The sequence below is a fragment of the Eptatretus burgeri genome, chromosome 9 (genome assembly GCF_056783735.1).
Source record: "Eptatretus burgeri isolate ZD-2024b chromosome 9, Ebu_testis_v1, whole genome shotgun sequence".
NCBI classification, from domain to species: Eukaryota; Metazoa; Chordata; class Myxini; order Myxiniformes; family Myxinidae; genus Eptatretus; species Eptatretus burgeri.
In genome coordinates, this window is record NC_140969.1 from 64,172,671 (window position 1) to 64,188,284 (window position 15,614).

General features: G+C 42.4%; 1 protein-coding gene across 11 annotated transcripts in view; it reads right to left on the bottom strand.

Annotated features, from left to right (window-relative positions):
* Nucleotides 1-1,527: 1,527 nt before the first annotated feature.
* Nucleotides 1,528-15,614, bottom strand: part of METTL17 (methyltransferase like 17) — a 63,869-nt gene continuing 49,782 nt past the window's right edge. For 7 of the 11 annotated variants that reach the window (XM_085895378.1, XM_085895386.1, XM_085895387.1 and 4 more), the window contains 7 exons: nucleotides 12,754-12,818; nucleotides 12,411-12,518; nucleotides 9,587-9,655; nucleotides 9,192-9,242; nucleotides 6,648-6,740; nucleotides 3,037-3,221; nucleotides 1,528-2,301 (listed from right to left, as the gene is read on the bottom strand). In XM_085895378.1, coding sequence (XP_085751504.1) covers nucleotides 2,202-2,301; nucleotides 3,037-3,221; nucleotides 6,648-6,740; nucleotides 9,192-9,242; nucleotides 9,587-9,655; nucleotides 12,411-12,518; nucleotides 12,754-12,818 — 671 coding nt within the window. In that variant the 3' untranslated portion in view covers nucleotides 1,528-2,201. The remainder of the gene's footprint in view (nucleotides 2,302-3,036; nucleotides 3,222-6,647; nucleotides 6,741-9,191; nucleotides 9,243-9,586; nucleotides 9,656-12,410; nucleotides 12,519-12,753; nucleotides 12,819-15,614) is intronic. The other 4 variants (XM_085895379.1, XM_085895381.1, XM_085895383.1 and 1 more) reach the window with 4 other exon arrangements.

A 15,614-nucleotide genomic window follows, 5' to 3' on the forward strand; every position in this document is an offset into this window, starting at 1 on the left:
TTTGGGATGGAGAGGAGGGTTGATGATTTGGGATGGAGAGGAGGGTTGATGATTTGGGATGGAGAGGAGGGTTGATGATTTGGGATGGAGAGGAGGGTTGATGATTTGGGATGGAGAGGAGGGTTGATGATTTGGGATGGAGAGGAGGGTTGATGATTTGGGATGGAGAGGAGGGTTGATGATTTGGGATGGAGAGGAGGATTGAGGATTTGGGATGGAGAGGAGGGTTGATGATTTGGGATGGAGAGGAGGGTTGATGATTTGGGATGGAGAGGAGGGTTGATGATTTGGGATGGAGAGGAGGGTTGATGATTTGGGATGGAGAGGAGGATTGAGGATTTGGGATGGAGAGGAGGATTGAGGATTTGGGATGGAGAGGAGGGTTGAGGATTTGGGATGGAGAGGAGGGTTGAGGATTTTGGGATGGAGAGGGGGTTGAGGATTTTGGGATGGAGAGGGGGTTGAGTATTTTGGGATGGAGAGGGGGTTGAGGATTTTGGGATGGAGAGGGGGTTGAGGATTTGGGATGGAGAAGGGGGTTGAGGACTTGGGATGGAGAGGGGGTTGAGGACTTGGGATGGAGAAGGGGGTTGAGGACTTGGGATGGAGAAGGGGGTTGAGGACTTGGGATGGAGAAGGGGGTTGAGGACTTGGGATGGAGAAGGGGGTTGAGGACTTGGGATGGAGAAGGGGGTTGAGGACTTGGGATGGAGAAGGGGGTTGAGGACTTGGGATGGAGAAGGGAGTTGAGGACTTGGGATGGAGAAGGGGGTTGAGGACTTGGGATGGAGAACGGGGTTGAGGACTTGGAATTGGAAGGAGAGTTTACGACTTTGGGTAGGGGTGGGTTTGATTTAATCAAGTAACTTCTTTGCATAATGTTGTTGAAGTTCCATTTTACAACATGCAGAATTTTCTTGGGTACCTGTTAGTATCTATTTCAGAAGAGGTGGATGTCATGGTGACACAATGTATAATCGTATCAATCACGATGCATAGGTGTGCATCATTGCAAAGAAAAACAAATGTAGTATGAAATCACTGCTTGAATCAGACTTGGAAACTTGCACACAGAAACAAAGGTCCTGCTCATTTGATTCAGTAGTAATTAAGTAATTTAAATTCAAATTAAGTAGTTCCTTGATCATGGACTGACGTTTGTACTTTGTTGACAAACAGACAAACGGACAGAGTGAACCACTTGATTAACCCTGCTTTGTGCTCCGTACACGGGGTGAAAAACACAAGCAGAACAGAATATAAGAAAGATGTAACAGTTATGTCCCTTTTTTGTGGTGTGGGGAAAGGGAAACCCTTGGGACACATGGCTCGATACACTTTTCTGATGGTTTTATTTACTTTTAAATTGTCTTTACACAAAAATGTCCACAAAGGCTATACACAAAAGACAGGTGTATGGTAATTTACACACAAAACAAAATTGTGGGAGTGGGGGGGGGGTTCCCACCCCTCCCCATGAAAGTTGTATTATTCAGGTCTGAAATATATATATATATATATATATATATATATATATATATATATATATATATATATATATATATATATATATATACATACATACATACATACATACATACATACATATCTCACACACACACCATTCCAAGGACATGATTAACACAGTATTTACATTTTGTTTTTTTATTATTAAATCGATCATTACTTCTCAAAACATGAAACTCGTACAATGACCGAATGTTGAATTCCTGGCCACCAGACAGACAATCCCAGATGATGTGCGTGCAAGGTTGTCTTTCGATGCTCATTTAATCATACAGCCTAACCAACGATGCATTCAGTAACAAGAAGTATACCTCGTCATTTGGACAATGAGCTTATGAGGAACCAGAAAGATGAGTGAACGTGTTAAAATGTCGCAGTTTTCAAAATAAAAATAAACAATAAAAAAATAAATCGGTGAGAGCATTTGTCCACAATGTCTTTTCAACTGCAATATATTTATGTGAGCTGGTTCTTGAAACCAGATATACATTGTTATATGTTCAATAAGTGGAAGCAAAAAAGAAAAAACTTGCAGGAAGAGACAAATTTAATTCTGTGCATTAAGGCTGACTGTGCAAGTCCAGAAGTGTTCAGTTAACCTTTGATGTGCCCCATATCCACATTGAAGGAGGTGATTTGGGGTCTGACATCACAAAGGCATTGTCATCTTCTCTTCATTCTTCTTCCTCTTTTTCAGAATTGTCTTCTTGTGAAAGTATCTTGATTGGCAACCTATCACCCCACGTACTGACCCTTGTGGTACGGTATAGGTCCCTGGTGAGGGTTTCCAAGGCACGCAAAAAAAAACAAAAAAAAAAACAGGAATTTGTTTAATAATCTGATGCTTTGCCTATCCAACACTTTCTGTTAAACAATGCAAGGAGAGAGACTAAATTAGCTCCCATCAGTAAATGTTGGCACCAATGGCGGTGAAGCACCAAATGACAAATTCATTCATTGACTGCCTGGAATTTAGAAAAACCCCAAATATTACGCACTTTTCAATATCATTTGGCAGAGATAACTGCAGAATCAAATTTTTCAGAGCAAGATTGCATATAAAATTTCAAAATAATCAATGTCACTCCTACTACATACACTGACATTGTTGAGTCTCCAGGCCTTTGGAACTGCTGTTCCATCTCCGATGTGGTGCCTAAATTACATGGTTGGAGAGGTATCGCCAGCAACCTGGCCCAATTCCAAATTAGCTCAGGTCGAGTATTAGGCCTGGCCAGCCGATTCGAGAAAGACTATGGCCAAACATCCTCCTCGTCCAACACAACAAGGTGGGATCCATTGTGGACATTAAAGGAGTAGCGAGAGTTGCATTCCAAAATCAATATGTGATTCCAGTGAGTATGTGGGCCAGGAATTGCATTTTGAAATTGAACCGATATCTTGTCACTGCTAATTAAAAGGATGTCCTATCTAAGTCAGGCCTACCTATTTACTTTGTATATGCCCAACATTGTATGAGAGCAAAACCAATATCCAAGCCGAGCATACCTGCCATGCTTCCTGCGTGTGATGATCGTATGCTGAAAAGTACCATCAGCACAGCACAGATGGCAGTGGACGTGCCGAGCTCGACACAAAACTGGCTGTACAATGCGAGGCCAGTCCTGGTCAACAGCTTCCTGACCTCGACTGAAGATCAAGAAAGAAAACTTCTCCACTTTAATGGGTTCATTCTAGACAGAAAACAGTTGATCAAATTATACTTATGGCACGGAATATAATGTTACACTGGCTATTTCATTAAAACATGTTGCTGTTTTGGAAGACCCCGGGAGTTACATCCAACACATAAAGGAACCCTGGAGTTTTGATATATCCGCAGTATTTTGTTTAGTTAGATTCCCTCTCCCTTCGTAACAGTGGACAAGGAAATGCATTGTGTTTGTGTAGCAGGTTCAAACCCCACTTTATAAGTCTTCTTTTACTATATCCCTTCATATATATATATATATATATATATATATATATATATATATATATATATATATATATATATATATATATATATATATATATATATATATATATATATATATACATATCTCTCTCCTCTCTCTCTCCTCTCTCTCCATACCTATTAACAGCACATCCATACACACACGCTTTACAAAACCAGCATTACACCTACGAAACTCACATCACCAATCGGACCTATCATAGCGATTGGGTGCTACTCGATCCTGCACAGCGCCTGCAGTGAAGTGCTTGGAATGTACTCGGTCCTGCACAGTGCCTTGGGTCCTTCTCAGTTCTGGGTGGCACCTGCACTGAGGGACCATGAGTTCAACCAATGAGTGCAGCATGACAACAGGAATGCACCGCTAGGGAAGGTAAACATGGGAACAACAAGCTATGCCGGAATGTTGGTCGGTCCTTCGGCCACGCCTTTGCCAAAGGATTTTATAAGGCCGGGAATCCGAAGACTCGGTGCTGTCTGCGTCCAGGGAACACCAGGAGCCAGACGGAGACTTCGACGAGTGAGCCAGGTGAACGCGAGCCTCTGGGTGGACAGCAACGCCCAACCGTTGAATTGAAACACACAGCGTATTCAATGATTTCCCCCCTCAATTTGTTCAGGGTTGGGTTACTAATTCGCATTCACAGTTTCCTCTCTCTAATTACAAAGCATTCACCCACATCTCTCCCCATATCATCTCCCTCTCTTCTCCCCCCCTCCCCCACCCACCTGTCCCCCTTTTCATGTTGGGAACAACGTAAGCCCGCAGGCTTACATCGGGCGAGCGAGGGGTCACCAATATGCCCCATCTTCTTCTTGTCTCTGGCTAACCCTCTCACTTGTCTCATTTGTCGGAGTGACTGAGGTGCCTATGTCTGTAGTTTCATGACAAGTTGACCGTCTAACGGGCTTGTGTGATAAGGGTATGACTTTCTTTTGTGAGACTGCATTGCTTGTATATACGTGCTTGTTTGTTGACCCGACCACTTATTTCCAACCTGTCCGAATACCTTTCTCCATTGGTTAGATATTGTATGCAAATAGTAGATAGGAGTTTTGCCCCCATGTATCGCTATGGTCATAGACTCACTGACGTCCCACTTATGATTCTGCTCAGCTGTTCTTAATTTATAGGAGTGGGGCATCAAGAGCACAGTTCCCTATTCGGGGGAGATTACTTTGCTGGGAAAGTAACGTGGGAATTGGACGCGAGGACCCAACCTAAATTAATCATCTCAGACAGCATCCGTGGTTGCTTAGTACCCCCATCGTGCCCCAGAGATGTCTGCAGCTCGTCGACTTCAGGGTCAAAGGTCGGGTAGCGGGTCTGAGAAGCTCCTCAGACTTGGCCAGCAAACCCGCAACAATATATAAACCATCCATCTCAGGGCAGAATGGGTGCGACTGAAGCAACGTTTTGACAAGAAATACATTGGATAGTTTTCCATTGAACTCCCAGCAGAAAACTAAGAGGGAGAATTTTGGAATTTGGCCAAGCAACAATCTTATGAAATACGTTCCACTCCTCCTCCTCCTGCCCCCCCCCCCACCTCCCCTCAAATCCCCACCAAAATAAATTGGTGGAACTTCAACATATATAAGTGAATGCTATAGGATGCAACAGCCAGCTAAATTTCCCATGCATACCACATGATACAGCAACCTGCCCACAAAGTACCACAATAACAGTATGTAGTCTGATACAATATCCAGTTCTATTATTTCAGGAAATCAAGCTACACGTCCAGTTGTGTCATTCGGACAATGTTGAGACCACATTCATGTCCCCCAGCTGAATGCATGACATATGACTGTCTGAATCTCCTGCTTTGAATATGCTATGCACCTGAAGATAAAACAGCACATCTGAATATATGTCCAAAAGCAAGCTATCATCATTGTACAATTTTTAGCCCAAGTACCGTTTCAGCATGGTCTCGGATCACCAGATGGAGGACCATCTCTCCGCTTGATGGATTCAGTAACTGTATTTTTTTTGTACATAAAGTCAAGGCTCGCAGAATAGCTAGAACAAGGAATGGATCAGGACGCAACATAACAAAAGGAACAGCAGGAGAAGGGAGATGGTAAAACAAGGGATGAAAGTAATGATCAGGGGTAGGGAAGAAGGCAAGGGGTGGACAAGGTGGATACAGAAGCAGAATTTTGGGAGGGGGTGGGGGATGGTTTAATGGGTGCAGAATGATCATGGTTTTAGATGAGCAATGACTTGAGATGTGGTGAAGAGCTGTCTTGAAAACCTGGAGGGAAGAATGCGATTGAAGAGTGTGGAAGTTGGTTCTACAGACAGGGAAAAAGGGGGGCAAATGATTGGAAGTGAGCAGTGGTTCTGGATTTTGGCAGATTCACTAGGAGGAGGTTGTTGGTGGACCACGTGTGTCCTACAGATACCTCAAGGAAGGGGGGAAAAGCACAGAAAGGGCAGAGAGTGCAAGACCAGAAAGGAGGTGGAAGAATACGGAGACCACCTACCTGTTAGCGATGGCGAAGTGATCGGCCCATCGACTCAGCTTCATCGAGAGAGATTACAATTATCTTGAAGGCTTTGGTTTCCACTCCATCAAGCTGAGCAAAGTTTGAGGCAGGGATGCCAGCCCAGAGGGGAGCATGGTGTTCAATGAAGCTTTAGATGAAAGTACTGTAGGTGGATAAGAGTTCAGGTGTGCCAAGGAAGGACTTTGCTTGATGAAGGATGCCCAGTTGGTGTCTTGCTTTGGAGACCAACTTTGAAATGTGGCTTGCCCAAGAGTGATCATGGCTGAAAGCGAAACTCAAGAGTTTGAGTGACTGGCCTTCTACGAGAGGGTTGTTGAGAAAGTAGATGAGACAGAGAGACAGAGAGACAGAGAGAGAGAGATTCTCAAGCTACATCTATACTGGAGCACAACAAAGGTTTTCAGAGTGACCAACCACTCCAAAAGTAATTAGTTGTCAAGGCATCTCCTCAAAAGGTTTTAAAAGCGTGACCAACCCCTCCAAGAGCAATTCATTGTCAAGGCATCTCCACAGCAAGAAGTGCAACTGAGCTAAGAGTTGTACATTAATAAAATGAACATTGTCAACATGCAGTCATGGTAAAGTGTAATAAGAGAATGCAGCAATGAGCCTGCATGGAACTCACCCAAGGGAAACGAAATGGGTGGTACTTTTGCACAAAACTGCATGGCAAAGGCTTTGTCTGTTGTGATAATGGACATTGCTGTTCGTGCGGACACTGTAAGCACAAACATTATCTTTATGAATGCTTTATCATCTCTTGAATGGCTACATCATTTTGTGCTCCTCAGCAAGCTTGGGTTTTGAAGTATAGCATTAAAAAGAAAAAAAAAGTGGAAGAAAGATTACAACATGCAGCCAGTTTTTGCTATAAATAGAACTCACAAAATCATCATCATCATCATCATCATCAATGCATCACACTCTTCACAGAGCATAACCTAGGTTCTGCCAAAGCTGTTTCACAGCAAAGGTTACAACACCTGACAGGCCACCACTCCGATGCAAGATACTCCACTAACGGTGCAGGAATTTTAAAATTTAGTCAAGGTGTCGGTGAAAATTTCATGGATGCTAACATCAATGGCATCCAGATTGGCAAAAAGAGAGTTAAACAAATCAGAAAAAAAATTAAATGAAAAAAAACATGCAAGGATGGAAATCCCTAAAAAACAAACAATAAAGGTAGAAAGGAATGACAAGGAATGCCAAGTAAAGACACCACAAAACAAGACCACAATCCTTTTATGGATTGCCATCACGACATCATTTGACATTTTCCCATCTCAATTCCACAACAAATAAAATACACAATCACACCAACCCACACTACAAATCTACAACTACCTCTAACATAGACATCTTCATACAATTGTTACTATTTTTTTTTTTTGTATAAATTGTCGAGGCTCGTATGAGAGCTAACACACAACGCACAGCAAGGGGGCATGAGACAAGAGGGGCGGGAGTGGGAGAGACAAAACAGTGGGGAGCAAACACATTAGGAGATCTGTGGAAGGGAAAGGGATGGGACGGGGAACATGGGGAAGAGAAGATGGACATTACAGGGACTTTCAGGAAGGAAAGCAGGGGAATTGAAGAAGTGGGCTTGGGTGGGTAATCGGGGGTAGAAAAGATCGAGGATTTGGATTGGGGATGATAAGAGGTGGTGGTGAACAGCTGTTTTGAAAGCCTGGAGGGAAGAATGGGAATGAATAGAGTGAGGGAGTTTATTCCAAAGGCAGGAAAAAAGAGGAATGAAAGAGTGAAGGTGAGCAGTGATTCGTGATTTTGGTAGATTTACCAGAGGGGGTTGTTGGCGGACCTTGAGCGCCCTGTGGAAATGTGGTGGGGACAAATTGCAGAGAGAGCAGGGGGCAAGGCTGGAGAGGAGACGGTAGAAGACAGAAAGACCACCGACCAACCTGCGGTGATTGAGTGAGATGCCCAAAGACTCAGCTTCATTGCGGGAGATGCCGATAATCCTAAATGCCTTGGTTTCGACAGCATGAAGCCGAGAAAGGTGGGAGGCAGGAGCACCAGCCCAGAGGGGAGAGCAGTACTCCATCAGGCTATGGACAAAAGCTTTGTAAGTGGTCAGGAGCTCAAGAGGACCGAGGAAGGACTTTGCACGACGGAGGATTCCCAGTCGGCGACTGGCTTTGGAGGAGAGGTTGGAAATGTGACTTTCCCAGGAAAGGTCATGGCAGATAGTGAGACCCAGAAGCTTGAAAGAAAAGACTTCTTCCAGAGGATTGTTGAGAAAGTGGATTGGGGGGTTTTCTAAACGGTCCTTTCAAAGAGACATAGTGAGAGTGTGAGATTTGTCTGGATTGAAAGACATGTTCCACGTGTTGGATCAGTTTGTGATTTTACCCAGATCTGCAGTGAGCGAAGAAGCTGCTGCTTGCCGGTCTGAGGGATGACAGATGGTACGGCAGAGGGTGGAGTCATCAGCAAAGAGATATAGAGGATTTTCCAGAGAGTCGGAGAGATGTCATGCCACCAATGACAAAATGTCAAAAGATGTTATGATGGCAATCCATAAAAGGATCGTGGTGTTGTATTGTAGTGTCATTCCTACCTACCTTCTCTGGTTGTTTCATGGAGATTCCATCCCTTCATGTTTTTCTTCATTTTTTAAATTTTTTTAAATTTTTCTCTGACTTGATGTAATGTACAAACGATTGACTGTAGAGTCTGGTGATTATTGGCTATAATCAAAGAACCCCTTGCAACAAGAAATTTGTGAAAAACAAGGCTATAGAGTGTGATGCCCCCCTGCACTGGATGGGTACACATGGAATTCTACACTGTAGGCATACAAAAGCTTTCACTCCACTGAGACAAGTGTGTGTCCTAAACTCGAGAGTAACTCAAAAAGTGCTACAAGTATGTTTCTGTTTTTTGTAATTATACAATACAGTGAAGACAAACTTGGTGAAGAAAAAAAAAAGTCCATGTCAAATTTGAAGTACCCTCATATTACTAAACCTTTTGTTGAAGTCAGTAGAAATTGCACAAAGTGCACATTTGCACAAAACCAAGATCTCTAAAGATGTGTGACTGCATAATGCTAACAATAAAAATGGACATCATACTTTGATAAACACTTTGAATTGGAGGATAAAGTGGTTCTCAAGAATGACATAACATATTAAGTACTCACTGGGGCAAAAACGTACCCATCGCAGTTTTCTGTTTTCCCGTTTCTACTCTCCTGCAAAGAAGTCGTGTTTATGGACAAGTACATAGTAATGACAACAAAACAAAAAGAAAAAATTCACTTTGTCAAATTCATTGAATTTAAACTTCAAGAAAAAAATGGTGTGTGCAAAATGTGTGAAAAAACATTTTTCTGGACTTCCGAGGAAGTTGGCTTCCTAGAGCTTTCAAATGTGAGACATTCCTTCCTAAATTACCTCAATTAAACAGTTGGAATTGGTGGGGTTAAAAAAAAAACAGTCCAGATTGCTATCATGACATCATTAGAAGAAGAGGTGAGTGGGGGAAGTTGATGGAACAGGGTGAGGAAAAACTGACGAAAATGAAAAAGATGTTTACCTTAATGAGGGTGGCTCGAGCTTCCAAAATAATCTCATGACCGCTCCTCGTTCCATTTTCAATGAGAACCTAGCAAAGATTATGTCCCTTTACAAAGTTTCACAGGATGCTATCGGTGTCAAAAACAGCACGAGTAAACACAGAAAAACAAAATAACTCAGGCCAACTAGCTGCTAAACAAGGCAAGGATTTGTAATAGAAGAGAATGGCTCGATAAGAACTCTCGGTAACATGGGGAGGGGAAACTAAAATAAAGAGGAAGATCCCTGAAGGGGAAAAGTTGGCCATTTCACGTTTGTATTTACACCCAGTAAATTATAATGAAGGTCCCACTGATAACCGGTAAAAATTGAGTTCACCATCGTCCCTAAACGCTGTTGTTTTGTGCCAGGTGGACGGATGGTAAATACATTATTAAGACACCTATTGACGACAGAAAGCATCAATGCAAGAGGGATAAGACCCAGCCCTTTACCCAGTATCTGGAGATAGATACAACATACAGTGTCTGTGCAGGGCTAAAGGGCTTGAGAGTAAGTACCCCAAACAGAGCAACATTCCAACATAGTGAGAGACTGAGAATGGGCTGCTGTAGAGGTAGGGAGGTAGACAGAGACAGTGAGGCCATGTCGAGTGAAGAGCACGAATGAGGCTATCTGGGATTGTGTGTGAGACTGCCACTCAACTCCAGAAGACTGAGAGAGCAGCTGGAGTGATGAGGAAGGGTTCTCGAGGTACCTATGACTGTGTCTAGCAGTGAAATCCATCAGATGATAGATGGTAAGCTGATAATAGGAGGCAAATATGGGCATGCTGACTGTGAATGTCGAGTTGAGTTTGATGGCATTATTGTGAAAAAAAGATACTGAGATACAGCATCGCTGCTCGTTACACAGAGCCTCACTCCTAAGCTCTCCAAGTCAGCACGACCCTGAAGAGCATCAGGGTCATTCCATGTCAAATCATGAAAGAATCTGCCGTCATCTCTCAGATTTTTGTAAAACTTTGGGAACCAATTGGGACCTATGAAAAACGGCAAGAACTCAAATATTTTTGCTAACAGCCTCTTAATTAGTGAGATACAGACTAACGAACTTTGGACTAATTAGCACGACGTCACGAATTCAAATGGCCATATCTCTAAAAGTATAACACCTAGAGAGCTGGTTTGGTGTCATTTTAAAGGTATTTTCATGCCCTATGAATTTGGAGGCAGAGGTGAGTGCAGTGATTCCATTCACATGTAAAGGCAGGTCTGTGGGGATCTATATCTGGTCAAGGATATCTGGTGGTGAGCATGTGGGCTGATGTCGCTTGGTGGTGCGTGTGCTGCACTGCTGGAACCGCCCATAAGGAGCTGTACTGAAGTAGCCCCGAAAGAGTGATGATACATGTGTTCCAGCTGAGGAGAGTGACATCGAGCAGTGTCTTGACATTGTATGTCCTGTTCTATATATACATATATATATATATATACATATATATATATATATACATATACATATATATATATATATATATACATATAGTATATACAGTAGATGGGTTACCTTCTACCCTAAGTTCATGAGTTAGTTGGGTTTTTTAAATGAGAATTTGATGGAGATGGCAATTCCCCTGAAACAAGCTCGGCTTTGACAAGCTGATTATCAAAATCGTTAAAACTGATACCTTCAGCTGGATTTGAACAAACAACCTCTGTCATGCCAGTGCTGTATCTTCACCACTTGGCAACAATTGTATATTATTTTACAGATACCTTTTGACAATACCCAACCTTTCCTACATGCCACCATAATTCAACCATACAAAGTGAAACGACTTACAGGTCGACAAAACTGGTATAGAAGAAAACATTTCCCTTCTTTGATAGGACATTCATAACTCGTGGGATATTAAATAGCAATTCAATCACAATAGACAATTTCACAAAATGTAGCTAAACATATAATATTTATCAAATGTAAAGCAAGTTGCTACACAAACAGGATTCGAGCATGCCAAAGCAAAATACTCAAAACGTCATAAACTTAGGTTAGGATTTTGAAATCCGCATGGATGTGAATCTGACTAACATACATGTGGTGTGCAGGAATGCTGTATTTTGGATCAAATTAAATTACAAAGGGGACATTAAAAATAATTTGTGGATTACAAGACATCCCAAACAAAGTCAAAGTGTACAGGACATCAACAAGAACGGTTCGAAGTAATGAAGTGCACACAGGACAGCATCTCGCCTCTGAGCTGTCTCACCTGCGTTTAAATCCCGACCCAGATATAAACTTTCATCCTGGTGTTTCTCGGCCAGGATGATTCATCAATGTGTGTGCCGTCCCATGGATGGACGTTAAATGGGGCATCCCATCTGTTAGCACAAGTCGGTGGATGTTAAAGATCCCCGGAAGCCTTTGGGAAGAGAAGGTAAACTATCACCAACACCCTGAACAAATTCCAAATTCCTGCACACACAATCAAGTTGCCTATGTTGGAGTTGTCACTCCAAGCCAATGAAACTTCCTAAGCAGGCTTATGTATGTAATGGCATCAGGATAAACAGACATAATAAATGTATGACTTGAAGTTATACTTGGAACAAATTTTGTTTTTTTAAGTAATCAAAATCATTGAAATAAAATAAAAAAGGATCACATAAATACAACGTTTGGAAAATAATTAATAAGCAGCGTGAATAAAAGCAATAAAAATATGATTTACAATTTATATAATTGAATAAAGGAACTTGGCAATGGAACAACAGGCCACATGGGCTTCAATATCTCCAAAAAATACACTGATATTGTCATTATACAGTACTACGTACCAAGAAGCATTTGGTTTTTTTCCACAGGTTGCACACAGCCTCCACTCGCTCTTTCATACCCGGTAGTTCACTCAAGGTATATGTTGCCACTACCACATCACAATGTACCTGAACAGACACCATCACACAAGTCTGAATTTATACCACCTCCAAGGCAACTGAACACGGAGCAAAATACCATAATCAAAGATTATAAAAATTAAAAATGCTGCAACACATGTTCGTGTTGCAACATTTTATTGGACACAGTTACATGTGTTCTGTGAGCAAAACACCATAAAACATGACCAGTCCAAAAAGACAAATAATATCCAAGTCAAGTTCTCACTGCATAAAACCATACCTTTGGTGGGAGTACAGTATGGAAGTGCACACCACTAATTAATGGCCGTTTCACTTCCTCCCCACCTGTGCCAGAAAAGAGGAAAATAACACCCAGTCACCAGGTTAAACATACAATCTCTGACAAATGAGCCTAATGAAGGAACTTGTGTGACAATTGCTGTTACCAAAGTCTACATTTCCTAAATATTGTAAACTGCTTGGAAGTCAGCTAACATCACCTTCATCAACCATCCTTGCTGCTTATAATAAATACGAGCAAATACCACATGGCTTTCAGAATCTCCGGAGTGTATATTTTGCATAATTCAGACAGGACTCAAGGTGAGCTTTTTGGAGTAATGGCTTCCTTCTTGCCATTCCACCGTACAGGCCAGACTTGTAAAGTACTTGGAATATTGTTGGCACACGCACAGTGACCAGTATTTACCATAAAGGCCTGTAGCTCTTTTAAAGTTGCCATTGGCCTCTTGGTGGCCTCTCTGATCAGTCTCCTTGTTTGGTCATCCAATTTGGAGGGATGGCCTGATCTCGGCAGGGTCTTGGTGGTACCATACACCTTCCACTTCTTAATGATCGTCTTAACTGTGCTCCAAGGGATATTCAAGGCCTTTGAAATATTTTTATACCCATCCCCTGATCTGTGCCTTTCCACAAGTTATCCCGGAGGTCTTTTGAAAGCTCCTTGGTGCTCATGGTTGAGTCTTTGCTGTGAAATGCACTACCCAGCAGAGGAAACCTGTAGGAACAGCTGATTTTATTCTGAAACAATCAGAATCACTACAATTTAACACAGGTGGAGGCCAATTAACTTGGTGTGTGATTTTGAAGGTGATTGGTTACACCTGAGATAATTTACAATTGCTATTATAAAGGGGTGGACGCTGATCCAATCAAGATATTCTCATTTTGTATTTTTTATTAATTTTCTGGAATTTGTCAAATTTGTTTTTCACTGGGAAGTGTGGTAAATGAAGTTGGACAAAAGTCGAATTTAATTCCAGGGTATAAGGCAACAATAGGTGAAAATTTTGACAGGGGGTGTCGACTTTCTATAGGCACTGTATATACTGTTGGACCCCGACATTTGCGGTCCCGTGAGTCCCATAATTGCGGGTCATAAAGTGTGACCTGCTTCTACATTCACGTATTCATGTTTTTTTTATATTCTTTTTTTTATATTTATTTTTTGTTACACTCAGGACTGTTCTCTGCTATCCACCACTGCTGATATTAATTCAGTCTGGGAATTCTTCCACAGAAAACTGCTCTTTTATGCACAGATTCATCCTATCTCATGTTCAATTATGTTACCGATGCTCTCGCTCTTAGATATCTGAACCCTGTGGTGAGGCTCTTGCTTTAAAACAACTTGCATTCTCCTCCTGGAAGGCAAATCCGACCGAAGGCAACCTCAGATCATAACAGTGTGTGTATACCCTCAGGAAACCCAGAAAATAACATCTGTCTAATCTGAAGAATGAGCTTTCAAATGTGTCTTCCCCCCCCCACCCCCTCCAAAACCTGGTGGGGCCTTGTCAAGTCAGTTTCTGGTGTATGCTCTCCTTCCATCCCTTTCCTCACTTCAAATGACACCACAGCAGACTCTGCTCATGCAAAGGGTGAATGCCTCAATTCTGTGATCTTGTGTTCCTAACCCTTCACTCTCGGTACCCATCCTTCACAGTCGTACCCAAATGCTCCTGAATTCTGTGTCTTTTGCACCTGAAAAGGGGAAAACGTTTCTGGCAACCCTCGACTGACTCTGCATGTGGACCGGACGGCATAAGCTCCCATGTCCTAAAAACCTGCTCTGTTGCTCTTGTGTTTCCTTTCTCTGCCATTTTCACCATATCATTTACCAAAGGTCATCTTCCAGCTGCTTAAAATCAGCCAACATCACAGAGATTCATTGCATTACATAAGGTGCAAAAATGGATTCTCTTAACTACAGCCCAATTAGCTTACTTCCAATCATCAGCAAGGTCATGGAATCCATCTTCACAGTTGACATAAAATCATTCCTTTTCTCCAGCAGCCTCATCTCAGATCATCAATTTGGATTTAAAGCTGGTCACTCTACCTTAGACGTGTTGCTTCTACTCTCCCAACAATGGTGGAGGCCCTCAATATCAGATATGAGATCAGGGCCGTCTCTCTAGACATATATCAAGCTTTTGATACAGTCTGGCATCCTGCCTTGCTCTCCAAACTATCGGCCTATGGAATCCAAGGCCAACTCCACTCTTGGATTCCTGACTTCCTCCATTCTCGTACACAACATATGGCTCTCAATGGAACCCTTTCATCTCCTCTCCCTGTCAAGGCTGGAGTACCTCAAGGTAGCGTTCTATGCCCCATATTATTCCTATTCGTCATCAACGATCACACTGACTTTCTGGAGAATCCTCTTTATATCTTTGCTGATGACTCCACTCTCTGCAGTGACATCTCTCTTCCTTCTGATAGACAGGCAGCAGCCTCTTCCCTCTCCTCAGACCTTGACAAAACAACAAACTGGTCAAACACAATTCTGCTTATGTATCCATATTATCCACCCTTTGCATTCTCCCTTACCCCTCATCATTACCTGTATCCCTTGTTTGTCTATCTCCATCTGCTTTCTCCCTCCACCCTGCTGCTGTTTTTCCCCTTTCTCCTGCTGTTCCCTTTATGTTGTGTCCTGATTTGTTCTGTGTCATCACTCTTCCACAAGCCTAGGCCATGTTAAAAAAAAAAAAGCCTCCACTTTGGCAGAATTTTTCTGGAGCGCATCCCCCCCCCCCCGCCCCTCCGACGGTATATAAAACGATGTAAAATTGGGTCCAGTGGTATATAAAAAAGATGAAGCCCCACTTCAGA